Source organism: Seriola aureovittata, chromosome 1, assembly GCF_021018895.1.
Source record: "Seriola aureovittata isolate HTS-2021-v1 ecotype China chromosome 1, ASM2101889v1, whole genome shotgun sequence".
NCBI classification, from domain to species: Eukaryota; Metazoa; Chordata; class Actinopteri; order Carangiformes; family Carangidae; genus Seriola; species Seriola aureovittata.
Window position 1 is genome coordinate 22037881 of NC_079364.1, and position 15153 is coordinate 22053033.

At 39.7% G+C, this 15153-nt stretch overlaps 2 protein-coding genes across 2 annotated transcripts in view; both read left to right on the forward strand.

Moving 5' to 3' along the window:
* The first annotated feature begins 265 nt into the window (after window positions 1-265).
* Window positions 266-7115, forward strand: fbxo22 (F-box protein 22). The gene is made up of 7 exons (XM_056382440.1): window positions 266-450; window positions 705-837; window positions 1214-1301; window positions 2740-2838; window positions 4403-4555; window positions 4645-4810; window positions 5080-7115. The coding sequence occupies exons 1-7, from the start codon at window positions 320-322 to the stop codon at window positions 5471-5473; spliced, it is 1164 nt and encodes a 387-aa protein (XP_056238415.1). The 5' UTR covers window positions 266-319; the 3' UTR covers window positions 5474-7115.
* Window positions 7116-7710: 595 nt separating this feature from the next.
* Window positions 7711-15153, forward strand: part of LOC130172530 (transmembrane protein 266-like) — a 47605-nt gene continuing 40162 nt past the window's right edge. The window contains exons 1-2 of the mRNA XM_056381317.1: window positions 7711-8383; window positions 9347-9480. Coding sequence (XP_056237292.1) covers window positions 9467-9480 — 14 coding nt within the window. The 5' untranslated portion in view covers window positions 7711-8383; window positions 9347-9466. The remainder of the gene's footprint in view (window positions 8384-9346; window positions 9481-15153) is intronic.

A 15153-nucleotide genomic window follows, 5' to 3' on the forward strand; every position in this document is an offset into this window, starting at 1 on the left:
GACTTTGCTGTAGAATTGTTAAAGGGCTTGAGGAATGAAATACAAATTTAGTTAATTACAAATTAATTAAAATTAGAAAATATCACCAGAAATAAACGTAATAGTGTATAACAGAAAAATATTATAACTACCAATTAAAAGAAACATTCTTTAATTGTTCAAGTTTGAAAATAAATTATTGGGGAAACTTAAGCTGCAGCAGCACCTCCTCGCCGCGGGGGGCGGTGTGTCACGTCGACAGAGGTGGTAAAGCAGAGGTGAAAGTTCGTAGCTGGGCAGCCGTGTTCGAAACGCCACGACCCGAGAGAGAGAGAGAAATATGGGTGAAAATCAAGATTTCGCCGTTTCTTTACAAGACAGCAAGGCTGCATACGTGCTTAGCAATGTTGCCGAAGTGGTTGAACGAATTCTGACCTTCGTACCAACCAAATCGCTCCTGCGAATCGCAAGGTAACGGAAAATGTTTATATGCTAAACAGTGAACTTAAGCTAACGTTAATGGCTGTCGAATGGAAGTGAAACTGTTTTTCACACATGCGGAACGGCTAAGAAGCTACTGAGTCCTTGAACCTGGTGTGTAATTGTATTCAGGTGGTCGGTTGTGTTTTTGTTTTGTTTTGCTATGGACAGAAACATGAACTGACTAACTCTCCTGCCAAGTTTGGCTAGCAGATGGAGCTGAATGTGTTTGTGGTTCTCCTCAGTGTGTGCAGGTTGTGGAGAAACTGTGCCCGCAGAGTGCTGAGGACTCAGCAGCAGCTCACCTGGGTGTCAGCCTGTGGACCGTCCAACACAGAGGTCCATGCCCTCTGCAGCATCCTGGCCGAGGAGGTGGAGGTAAATCACCACACTCACACCCAATGAAACATCCTGTAGGGGGACCTTGTTTGCCAAATACAACAACACGCCAAAGTATGGTGAAGTATCTTTGGTTAGTAGTTGCTGGGTGAGCTGCCTAACATTATTGAATCACTGTTTATCTTGCATAGTCCTTGGGTGAAAACCTAAAAATGTTTTCAGAAACTGAAAGAGAAACCTTTTCACCCGAGTACCATGTATGTTTAAGTTAAGTATGTTAAATTAATCTATCTATGTGTGGAATTATGAGCTGCTCAGATAAAGTGATGTTAATTTAACAGTCAGTAAATTTGATTGATAAGAAGTGATATTTACACTGTTTTAACACTTGTTCTTTGGATCTGCTTACTTACAGAAAGTATTTCTCCTGCCGAATACAGTTCTGGCAATGGTAGACTGTGAGGCCTTCACTGGACAAGCTTATTGCTACAGAGAGAGTAAAGGTTAGTATTAAATACTGTAATACAGTGCTTCAGTACTTCATTCTTAATTTCAGAATATGTCCATCTAGAAACATCTGCCTTATACATTATTGTTTGAATTGTGGTGGTAAGTGGTGTAACACAAAAAGTAAGATTGCTTAGTAGTTTAAAATGTTGAGATAACTGAAACATGCCTTTTGCATCCTTACTCTTTTTGTCTGAATTATTTTGTTGAAAAATACTAAATGTAAACATTTATAAATGAGGCCCAGGTTACCTTTTTTCAGAGCAAAATTTTAATGCCTTGTGATTACATGTATCATGTTCATATAGTGGACCCCACTATATATCCACATTGAACAACATGACATCTGTGTATTAGAAGGGAACCTTGTATTATGTGTGCTTTACACACGTATAACTCGTATAAAAGAAATCAGGACAGAGGGAAGCTTTAAAACATCTCATCATTTTGCATATCTTAATATCCAAGATGATTTTGACAGACTGGAATCAAAAATGTATAATTTTATTAGATAGCACAAAAATATCAGTCCTACAAAGCATTTACATGTAAGCCCTGGATGGGTTAGACTTCTTGCTGTACTATTAGCAGCACAACAGCTTCAAAAATACACTTTGGGTGATGTTTACATAATGTCATTCACATGGGCTTGTTTAACTGATTGATAAGCGATTAAAAAAGGACTGCATAGCTGCAGGAACTTTAATCACTGAGCACTGAATCAGTGAGCACTGCTGCACAGTTGGGTCATATTATGATACTGCTCAGTGGGAGGTAGTTTTTTTTAGCCCAGTGTGTATATCTGTTCCCTGTTAGTCAGTTTCAACTTGTGACCAATGTTCCTTTTTCTATGTCACTGTAGTTTCACTGGTATGTCTTGTCTTGTTCTTGATGTATTAAATATTTTTGTTTTGACTGAGTATCTAGCACATGTGACTCATTTTTTATGGTACTTAAATCACAGCCACTCACTTATTTAAAAACAAGGTGGCATGTGTTGAAGTTCTCATTCAATATTTGTTTGTAGTCAGTCTAACTAATTGGGAGATTTGTTTCAGTTGGAGTTCATTGGTAATGCATGAGTTATAGTCAGAGTTGCTAGGGTAAACTGCAGTTTAATATATATTGCACACTGACTGGCTTCTTTATCAACTTGAAATATTGATTTAATATAGATCTTAAACAACATTTTCTATTCACTATGTAGCTATTTAGTGGAAACCCCTATCCAGAGTGGTTTGCAACAGTAAGAGAAGTAGTTTTACAGTCTCAGTGCTAATAAAAAGTAAATAAAAAGTGCTTGGCTCATGTAAATTTCTCTGAATCTAAAATTGCTTTCCAGAGATTTTTTTTTAGTTTATGATGGAAATGACAGGAATTTAAAACAGTGACCTTTCTCATTAACATGTTTTGTTTTTCTCAACTACTCTGAAGCAAAAAAGAGTCGCCACAGTCCAGACACAGTTGAAGAACTGAACCTGCTCTTCCCCAAAGGCTGTGACATCATGGGCATTGCTACACCGGGCATAGTTTGTAAGTGTTCCTCTGCTCTATCTCTCTCATATTTCCTTATTCATAGACATGAAAATAAAATCACCCCTCACCCAAAATAAAACCACTTTGAGGGAATAATTTAATTCACTTTTAACATAAAAATGTTTCTTAAATGAGCTTCAAAGCTGTCGTGGTACATGTATGTGGCCTTAGCATCTTCAAGTACTAAGGTACTCTATAGAAAATGAAAGTTACCCAGGTATCTTGAGTTTATCTAAGAGGAATAGTTCACCTTTCAGCAGTGAGCACTACGCATTAATCCCTGCTGCTGCTGCTTAGTTGGAAAGCACCATTGGTGGCTGGCACCTCCCTGCCTCACCCTCTGATAGATTGCCTAGTCTTTCTGGTGCTGTGCTCCCCATTTCTCCATATAATCACAACCCTCCAGAGAAGCCATTCTCCATCAGGCATGTTCTCGTTCCTCAAGACGATGGCTTATCACGCTCCCATCATCTATCAGGTTTAATGGCAGCTTCGGCTGTTTGTGATAACACTCATTTGGTGATATTGCAGCTGAGGGTGAGCCCAGAGTCACCACGCACATCTAATTCAATTGGATTAAATCTTTGATTGGATAAGGAAGATATAGATTTCTTGTAATAGGTTTGCCAAATAGCCTAGTGAAGTCTAATCATTTATGCATGTTGGTAGTGGGGTTGCACAGTATTAAAAAGATGACTTATGGTACACCTAGACATAGTATTTCTGCATAATCCTTTATGAATTCCATAACCTGTAAAACGGAGGAGGATGGGGATAAATTACATACTAATGTGCAGTATCTGCTCATTTTGAATACAATGAAAGGGTTTTCTGTGATTTACACATTCAATTGCACACCAGGGGTTTACCTCAGCACAATTTTAAACCCTAGAAAGTAAAAAGTGTGTGAGTGGTGAATGAGGCTGCCAGTCTTATGATCCTGTATATTTATAATGTTACAACCTGATGTTTTCTCATTTGCATGGTATCTCATCCATCTCCTAAATTCTCTGAGTTTGTGCCTTTTGATTACGGGTAGTGAAATTATACAACAGCTTGTGTGTTGATTTACCTGATGTTTATGTAACTCTTACTGCTCCTTGCTGATGCTGTGGTTTGTGTTGTGCCTCTTATTGTACCTCTATTAAAGTTGTTGTGTGGTTAGCATATGCAGTCTTGATATTATTTAAAAAAAAATCATAACCCATTAGGCAAAAACACTTAATACAGTGCCATAGTTCCTTGAGCTACAGTTCCTCTAATGGCCACTGGATGCTGGCTCCTAGGTCTCTGTGGTTTAGTCATCTCCCAGCTCTGTCCAGATTTCTTCTCTCCTTTTATTCCAAAATTTGAATTGTCTGGTTCAAAATATCCCCTCAGGAGCCACTGGTGTTATTACAGATGTTATGTCTGTTTTTCTCTCAGCTAATACTACAATGATGATTGCTTGGATTGTTGCTTACCGCGACCTTAATATGTGTATTTAGACTAATCAAGTTATTTTTTATTATTATTTACATTACTCTATGTTGGCTATTGTCTCTCTATTGCCGATGTCCAGTGACTCCCAGTGGCTCTTGCTCCGGCCCCCCTCAGGAGTACCAAGAAGGGGAGGCAGGCTTTGCAATCATGTTCCCTACCATGGAAGGTGTCCACATCAAGCCCTTTCACTTTTGCAAGAAGTCCATCTCCCCAACTGCACTGAAAGAAGCAGGTGAGTGTAGGTAATCATTCTGTCATCTAAAGTGAGAAATGCAAAGCTTGGAAAGTCTTTCAGTTGTCTTTGTTGTGCTTTCTCTCCAGGACTGGTTGACAACCCAGATCTGCGTGTGGTACTGATGTTTGTCTATGAGGCATATAAATCTGGAGGTGCACGCTTCCTCACCCAGATTTTGGAGCCGCTGGCTAAGAGCAAAGCTCTCATCGCTGGAGGACTGGTAGAAAGTGTCTTCTCTCCTCCCAGACACTGGTGAGTTACTGTTCTGCACTAATATCAAGACCATTGCAACAAGTGCATGTGGCTCTCAGGTCATCCATGGCACCAGAGAATACAACCTCACCTCGTTTTGAAGTTTGATATCTGTATATCTCCATCACTTATGCCCTTTGTCTCTCTGCCAGTAGGTCCTGATTGAATTAGATAAACAGCATCAGTGTTGGAGCTAAATTATAGCAGCATTTTATGACCTCCTCTTTGCAATGTTCACACTTTCCTTCTCCCCTCATCTTTCACTGTAGCTGTAGCCAGGGTGCATACGGTGTGGTGGGTCTGGCCCTGAGTGGCCCTAAGGTGCAAGGGGCATCTGTGCTCTTGGACCAAGATGTCAGCAATCCAAAGGCGGCTGAAGCCACAATCCGGCGGTTAAAGGCAGCTAAAATTCCTGAGAGGAACACCTTAGGCTTCATGTTTGCCTGCGTGGGGAGAGGCCAGAACTACTACAACAACCAGACCAATGTAGAGGCTGATGCCTTTCACAAGGTGTTCCCCAACACCCCACTCTTTGGCCTGTTTGGCAATGGCGAGATTGGCTGCGACCGAATCATCAAAGACGACTACACGCTGTGCGACACTGACACGGACAGTCTGCAGCATGAGTACACCACAGTCATGACCCTGGTCCATCTAGGCTGACTGACTGACCTGCAGTAACAACGTACAAACAGGAAAAAAGACGACCCATTATGTTCCTGTTTGCTACAGCAGTCGGGAACAACAAACATTCAGTACCAAATGTTACTCACGTTACAATATCGCTGTCATAATTTCTGCTCATAAAGCAGGAAATTATTCCTTTAGCCATCAATGCATTGGCATCATTTGGGAAATCATGTCCCTTGGAGACGGTGTGTGAGTGCAGCTTCATATTAAAACTAGTAAATTTCACGTAGGACCCTGAAAAAAAAAAAAACCCAATCATCTATTAACATTCAGCTGTGATATAGCACTCTTGTAAAATATGTGTAAATATTTTTCCCAGACTTCGCACACATCGATGGCATATCTTTCTCACCCTCTGACATGAACCTCATGGTTTGTTTGCTTTGCAGGTGAGTAACTTATACACACTTGTGTATCCCAAGCTATCGTTATAGTTGTTGATTCAGCAAAGGCACTTTTTTTTTATTCATGTAAATATGAAGAGTGTGGCCCTTCTTCCGCAAAATCAAGGTAATCTTGATTTGAACGCTCTTCCTCCTCCTTAAGGTTTTTCACTTAAGATTTTTACACTTTTGTCTTACCAATGGAAAAATGAAACCGTCTAAGCCTACAAATTAATACTATTACGCAAGATATATATCTACCATGGTTTGTCGGGCACAGGGAATTCAGGCAGAATCTTACAGTGCCTCTTTTTTTGTCCACATGTCAGGTCATATCTCCTACTACCTACTTCCAACTGTTAATGGTGGGGCTTATTGGTCACTTCCTCTCCCCAGCTTAAAAGAATAATTCAACAGGGCAGAACGGCTGCCCTGTTGACTGTGTAAGTGACACTGACTGGCAGAAACTCTCGATTTCACCTCAATTTAGTTTCGGCTCTTGTACAATTTCAAACTTTAGGAGACAGTTGTAGGTGGTCGGAAATTGAACAATTGTCAGAAGAAAATGTGAATTCTATTTTCCGGTTATTACAAAAAATGAGTATTTGGTATTCCTTGCAAAAGTCACAAATGGTAAAGGTTCTTTATGAAATCTTGATAATATAGTGTGAGACTAAATACCCAGCTGCATGTTTGAAAAAGCTGTCAAAATTTTACAGATTTTTTTTTTTACAGATGCCTTCATACATTATAATACTGGTCTCTGTAAAAATTCATTGAATGCTGCGCATTTCATGTCTAGATTTCTTTCTAGTTGGCCCTGTCATTGATTGATGTCTTGCTTTTTTCTCACTAAGAAGAAAATCCTGATGACAATAAGGTGCAATTTACAGTTTATATACGTTTGTTTTTGGTCAGTTAGTAGCTGTTAATGTTGAAATTAGCTGATGTTAAGTTTAGCTTTTCTGTAAAAGCTGCAACAATGATTGTTGCAAGACTGAAGTATTTCAATATTTTACTTTTTAAAAAATGAATTAGAAATCAACAGCCAAGAGTATCTTCCTTCTTCTTATCATAATGTACACATCTGCCCCTATAGTTTTTGAGGAGGACATTAAAATGTATTTTAAGTTAGTGTTTATGACTCATTTAACAAAATTGTTTTGCACTTTTCTACATGTGCCAAATCATATCTGTTCTGCTCATTTTCCTCAATAAATTCCAAACATTCATTATGCACACATGCCCTTTTATTTCTTTTAAGCCCACTGTTGAAACCACTACAGCAGCATCTTTAAATCCAGGCAGTCCCTGAGTCCGCTGAGTGTTAGGCATCCTTCCTCGGTTGTAACTACAGGCCTACTACAGTTAATTCAGATCACCACTTTTACCTTATTTGCGCACAACCTGAAATCTGAGCCTCATCGTATAACATCTCCAGCAGCCCACGTCCAGGCGTGTTTAAATAAAGGAAGAGACGCTTGAGATTGATTGATGTGCGCTTTAACCATCGACTGGCTAATCCCGATGAATGACAAACGGTTAAGCCAATTGCTGTAAAGACAATTTATATTCCCATAGTATCTTTATTTTGGGAAACCATAAAAAACGCTCATGACACAGAGAGGGACGACCTACCAGGCGTAAAGCTAATAAAATCATCTGTGGCGATAATCCGCTCTCAAATTGGCCCTCGATCGGGAAACTGGGAAAATCTTCTCTCTCTCTCTCTCTCTCTCTCTCTCTCTCTCTCTCTCTCTCTCTCTCTCTCTCTTTCTCTCTCTCTCTCTCTCTCTCTCTCTCTCTCTCTCTCTCCCCCCTCTCTCTCACACACATACACACACACACGCTCGTCCACCCTACGACCAACATTTTTAGACTATGTCGTGACCGGAGCGATGCAAATGTCACACGATTCATTGACTACTGTCAGTCTCCGGCACCAAAACGTCAATGTTTTGATGGCGTTTGGATGAAAATCGCCCCGTGTTACTCAGCTGCTGCTGCCGCTGCTGTGGAAGGGGGGGTCGGTAGAGAGCCGAGGCTTCGTCGCTTCAGCACCTGGACAGCTCCTTTCGCAGGGTTCCCCGCTGCGCTCGCCGGGGAAACCCTCGACTGAGGAGCAGAACCTGGATCTGGAGCAGCAGCACACGCAGCCGTCAGTGATCCCAGCCAGGGGGAGATTGCGCTCAGAAAGGGTCGTTATTTAATCTCGTTCTGATAACACTTGAAAGCTAATATGATCTTGCCGAGTGACGATGCTTCTTGCATTTGAGCTTCAGCCGCCTCTTTGGTTTTGCACTGAAAGCCAAGCAGCGCAAGTGGGAGCAGGGGAAGCAGCAGTGCTCGTCCAAAGTGCTAAGGATAGCTGCAGCCTACACACACTGCGAGCCTGCTGCTGCTGCTTCACTTACTCTGATCACCGCCGAGGGAGACATTACTATCAGCAAGTCGGCAGCGGGAGGCACAGTTACCCGCCAACAATGTAAATCTCACACAGGTAGGTCCTTTGCTTCAGCTAAATAAATTATTTATGTGCAGCGAGGAGCTCTCGGTAGTTGTACACACAACTCCCATTTAGTTTTTCCTCTCTGGAGTCTGACACCAGCAAGCAAAACCAGTGCAGTTTTATCACAGGTGCTTATAGCTCAGATGGCAGGAGCATGGAGAGTCTGACATGTGTCCAACTCTGTTTGTGGATATATGCTTCAGAGGTGTGATTACAAAAAAAGTTATGTTTGGAGTTCCAGCAGTCATTTGGGGGCTACTTGGAGTATAGGCTCTTCCCTTTATGTTATTTTATCTTGTACCTTGTTAACTTGTGAACAACGTGACATTTTCATCTGAATTTTACTTTTCAAAAGCATTTGTAGCTGTAAGGTTGAGGTGTCTTTAAGTTTGACATCCATTGCTGCCACTTTACTGAAAACTTACTCAAGGACAAGCCTTTAAACAGTATCCTGAGAATAGGTGTACTTATGCTGCAAAGTGTGTGATCAAGGATATTTTAACCAGGCATAAAAGAAAGAAATCCTTCTGAAAATCTTATTCATGTCAGCAGGTGTATGATTATGAACAGTCTCACTTGGCTATTACGTTTAAAGTTTATTAAAACTCAGTTGTGATGTCATGTATTTGCATGTATTTCTGTTGTTGACGTTGAAACACTACAGAAACAGTGCCTAAAGCATTCTTTAGTCTACCCTCATTGAGTTGGGCTCACTCACTACAGCCTCCAAAATATCCCAGTTAAATCAACACTTCTCTTAAACAGTTTCAACAAAAGCTGAACATCAGAAACCTCATGAAAGTTGGATTTAATGCCAGGCTGATGCATTAGACCGCATTGGTTTTAGCTAGGAGTTCCTAATAACCTGGCAAATGAGCAAATTTGTGCTATTATATAAAAATTGCTGCTTTATAAGTTTTTCACTGGCATTAATGAGTTTGTTGCTTGTTGCAGGTTCAACATGAAAGAATCATTGAAAAGGTGAAAAGGTGAACTGCAGCGCTTAAACGGGCAGAACCGAGTGGAAACCTTGTGATAACCACTACATCCCTCCTCTCTCCATCACCCAGGATCATGGCTAATGCTGAGTAAGTACAGTCCACACACTGTTCACCACTTCCTTCTTTTCTTCCTCTCTCTCTCTTCATCTTCCAAACCATGTACAGAAAAAAAAGAAGTGTAAGTATAACTAGTGAAAACATGCTGAAGAAAAAGTCAGAAATACAGAGCTGTTTGTGAGGACAAATCATGCGAGAGCTACAGTGTCTATAGGACGTAAGGTATATTATTATAGATTATACTTATTTTCCCAGCATGCCTTTCCTTTTCTGATCTACTGATCCTCCTTTCTCTTTGGTCAGTCACCCTTTTTTTATGCCACTTCCAGGGTTTCTGAGCGTTCATTTCTACAATAATGACCTTTATTCACTCAGATCCTGCTTCAGTTGAGGTGCCTCTGACCCTCGTCACTCTGAATGCTAAACACAGACACACACTGAGATGCAGATTCATGCAAACACACCTGCACAGTCCTGACTATAAGAGCGTCCATTCTGCAGCCGTAAACACAGGTTCCTATGTCAACTCTTTCTGTACAGTACAGTACATTGATTATTATTATCCCTAACTATTACAACTTGACACCTTTTCCCTCTCCACCTCCAGTTTTCTCCCTGCCTTCCATTTTCAATCTGCACCCTTGGTGTGTGTATTGAGAACAGCTGATGCATTTCTGAGGGAACATGCTGTAGCCTGTGTGTATGTTTGTGAGTGTGTGTGTGAAGACAAAGTAAGAGGTAAGGGAGAACACTGAAAATCATTATTCTCTGTCAACTCATGATTCTGCTGGCGTAGCATGACTCTGTAATTTGTCTCATCTTAACTAGCTGCATTTATTCTCTTGACCTAGATGAATAGCCCTAAATCATTGCTCCATTTGTGCTTTTATGAGAAAACCAGTCCTGCTCTTGGTCCCTTACAGAGCTCAGCTCAGTGGGTCTCGGTAGCAACGCCATATCACGCTGTGTTTAAGGTGACAATGCATCCTAAAACAGATGACTACTTCTCACATTTGCTTTGGACAGGTCACCTGCAAAAAAGCTTTCAGACTTGAACACTCATAATTATGTCATTAACATACAGTATAAAAACAGGCTCAAATGAGAAACACACATAAATTCTAATTCCTCTTTTTATCATTCAAGCACTTGTGCAACAGTTTTTTTAACACGTCTTCCTTCACCTTGGTTTGGATGGTGAAATAACACTGAATTTATGTATATCATTTAAACAAACATTTTGTTTCATGCAAATTAGTCAGCTTCATTCTATAAAAGTTACTTTTAATTAAATAAAATGTAAAAAATACAAGCAGATAAAGTCATAATTAAACAAAAGTACAGCAGTACTTAAAGTATCAAAATGTACATCAAAATGTACTTCAAGTATCAAAAGTAAAAGTACTCTTTCATTAAAACAGCCTGTGTGACTGATTTCATTTTATATCACACATGGCGACCTGTGCGTGGTGTACCCTGCTTCTCACCCAATATCAACTGAGATTGGCTCCGGTCCCCACACCATCCCTCAAGGATAAACAGTATACCTAATGGATGGATGGACAGATTATTAGATTATAAATGCTGCTTCACTGGTGTGTAATCAGCATTTTAATGTTGTAGCTGGTTGAGGGGGAGCTATAGGTTCAATACTTTCAGATATACATTAGTAGTTTAGCCCAGTGGTCCCAAGCCTAGGGTGTCAGGAAGCCCTCCAAACATCCCAAAATAAATCTGATGGGTCACAAGATGATTACATTGGGTAGGAAAGATGAAAAAACAAAGTACTGCGGCACACATTTCTGGTTATTACTATATGCTCCAGTAAGGTCTTCAAAATTGTACAATACTTGAGTAAATATAATTAGTTGCCTTCCACCATTGCTTGTATTTAGCTGACTAATTCTACATCTTGTCTCCTAACCATGCATGAGGTTTGCAGTTTGAAAATATTGTACAGTGTAAATTACATATGTGGATTTTCCCTGTAAGCTTCTGACGGGTCTTTGGTGCTGGACGGGACCGTTCATGTTGCTGTTTACCCTGTTGTTTATTCAACTGCAGTGGTGATGCAGATTATTAGCTATGGATACTAACAAATGTAGCTTAGGAGATCTGCATGACATGCGTCAGACCTGCCCTGTTTTTAAAACGGGAACAATGGATTTAAAAAAATTTTGCTTGAGCAAGGGTTTCCTACTTAGACAAGAAAAAAAATTAATAACATCTGTCAGTCATTGTGTCTCATTACATCATGTGAGTGTACTCTTATTTTTACTACAAACTTTTAACACTTACAGCAAAGTGTAAGATGATACAGTACTTGCATAGTTCGTTGCTGCTAATTGTGTGTGATCATACACTCAACAACTTCAGAATACTTTTGTCTGGACCGAATCGTTCTTACTCTGACTTTTGTTTTTTTTTTGACAAATGAGCACCTATATCAATTACAGTTTCCTTCATATATCGCCATAATATTGCAATTTTAAAACTCATCAGTCGTATCTGCGGGAAAAATCACCCTCCAATACATTTTTCCTGCAAATGCCATTATGATTATAATTATTCATTCACTCTTTACTGAATTAAACATTCAAAATGTGTTAAAACAACTGTTGCTATGAATTCTGAACAATGTTTAAGATACAACAGGCAGCAGCTCAAATACAGACATACACAATATACTGTATGCCCTCTATACAAAAATACAGTGCAGAAGAAACAAGCCAGTCAGTAAAGTCTGTTTCACAAGTCTACAGAAATCTGGCTTTTCAGTCATTAAGTCTTCCAAGACCCATATTCCCTTAAGTGTCTGTAGAAATTAAAATAATCTATTATTGGATACTGACACAGTGTAAAAAGGTCCATGGACCTCTCCATTATGAAGAAGGCTTCTGTACATCTGCTGTCTTAGCCCTGCCCCACGAGGGTCTCTGCGTCTCCTGTGTCTTCTACAGCTTGTATCTGTAAAGGTCAGATAAGAGACTGGTCACACCAAGGCCAGAACAGTCCATTGTGCAGTCCACCAATTCATCACAGTTTAATCTGTAATATTATTAATGAGCTAATGTGCCTGGCAGACTTCATTAATATCCACTGGCATGAAATTATGAAAGTTTCTCTGGAAGTTGAATTGGGTGTTCTAAGAAATTACCTTTAGCAATTTGTAAATTCCGTAGAAGTGATACGTGCCTAGTCCTGCAGCATGAACAGTGTGTTAAACACTATGTTTTGTTTCTCAAGTTACTGCCTTGAAAGACAGGAAGGTGAATAGAGTGTGGATCGAGGTGCACGCACGTAAGAAAGGTGTAATGAGATCGTTTTTTTTTTGCTGGTATCATTGGTTTTGCCTGGTTTGATCTGGATGCTGATTAAGTCCCTTAGGTAAAAGCTGACAGTCTTTTTTTTGCCTCATCTTCATCTTTTGATGTGAAATCCATATTACGTTGCATGTGAGTCAGCAGCAAACACAAACATTACTCACTCATTACTCTTTACTTTCTTAACAGCAAGAAAAGGAAATGTATTTAGCTCATGGCGTCACTACAAACACACAAACACAGGACTGTATGAGGTGAAGCAATAAAATATCTGTATGCTGCCGTCACCAAGACACATCTGTTACATTTAGGCGTCAAACTGATTCAGGCATTGTGTCTGACTATCGGTTGGAAGTTGTAGAATAGTTTGCACCAACAGTTTACGTACTCATATGCAGTGAGTCTGTAACACTAATACACAATGATGTCCAGCTTCTCCAAAGTTCTCCACAGCAGCTGGTGGGAGCATGGAACATCTGCTTTGTGTTCAGTGCTCTGGCCAAGTTTGAGTGTGTTGTAGATCCTCAGGCATAATGCTCAGACAACCTAATCTAATGTGTGTGTGTTGATCTTATAGTCCACTTAGGCCTTGGACAGAGTGGAGTGTGGTTCAGGATAAAATGTGCCTGGATGTAAATACATTTTCTCTCCTCCCCTGCAGAAAGTGTACTTTCAAAGCTGCCGTTGGGTTTTTCAAGGGGAGGTGATAAGCAGTGCAACACCTATGTTCGATGTGAGTTCGGAAATAATGGTTTTTATTTCCTTGATAAATGCATAATGTTTACACTAAGTATCAATGCATGAAAGCAGGTCAGATTTTTATTTCACATTTACACACATATCCATTTCATAGTGCCATTTTCACCTATACTAGACTTCGCACATACCACACCCAGTACCTTCTGTATTCAAACACTGTGTCACTGCTAATATGACTGTCATGTAGTTGATCTTATTCAGAGGATAGATCTTATGGTCATAATGCAGAATGTGGGTGGATTTAATGATTTATGAATAGTGTTAAATAAAGGTTATTAATGCACTGAGTTCATATTAAGGAACTTTGAAGTCAAATTGATTTGAGAGAAGAAATCAGTTAGTTTCCTCCCTCTGTAGTTAGACTTTCATAGATTATTATTATTATTGTTATTATTTTGCTTTATTTATTTATTTATTCGGGGGGGGGGGGGGTTGTACCTTCATTAGTTAGTATTATTAGTTAGCTAACAGTATAGAGATGACCCTTAGGTCACCATAGTTTTTTTTGTTGTTTTTTTGTTTACTTAATGCTTGGCAACACTGAGCAAAATGCTATTGTGCTGATGTTTTGCAGTTATTAAGTTTACCATATTTTCCGCATTTTAGTGTAATGTAATAGCTTACTTACATTTGCTAATAATCCAACAAAATCAAATTGTTTATTTTTCATTTTCCCATGGCTGCTTGTTAGTCTGTTTTGTTGCATATGGGGTCATGAGGGTCATAAGTGAGACACTTCCAGTTGTCTGAGAAAGAACATTCTTCAGCGCCACTGGCCCAAAGTTACTTGTGTGACCTTCTGCTTTGGTCACTGAAATCCCTTGAGCAACTTTTGCCACATGATGACCTTTCCTACCTGGCCTACAACTCTACAGTCCACAATTTAATTTTATCTGCCACCCCCAGGGAATCCTGCTCCCCTGAATATCACTTCTTTCCTGTGGGTGCTCTTCTGCAGCTGCAGCCTTGTTAGTCTTTCCATGAAATAATGTTTCTGAGAATTTTGCAATTGCCACTTTCTGTTAGATAAGAACATCAGGGGTACTCAGAAAGGTCAGTGTTTGTATTTAAGACAGCAAATATGTTGTATTTATATTTGCACTTGGATAGAAACAGAGGCTGGTTTGTCTTTTGGGTTTTGTCATTGACATTGTTTGGCTTATAGTGCAAAGTTATTATAGTGTTAATAAGTTATAACATTGTTACAATATTGACTGCATCACAGCACCATTTTAATACAAGGAGATGAAATTCAGATCATCCTTTTTCATGAATTTCATGTTTGATTTAATTTCATTCCTCAATGAGAAGAGCTATGATGCACAGTCCACTTTGTAAATGAGTCTGAAATCTCCATGCAACATTAATGCAACTTTGACAAAAATAAAATGGATATATACAGCACACTCATGGATTACCTTGCTAAAGCAAGTTTTAAGTCTTGCAAGTGGTAGAGAGTAGCGAAACAGACATTCACTGAAATATCTCAAAATGCATGACTAACCCTGCTGCTAACTTTGCTGAACATTGTATAAATCCATGGGCATGGTCAGCACCTTTTCTTGATATCTCGACTGGCCGGCTGGCAGCCAGGCAGCGCACCAGGTACATCACTGTAAGC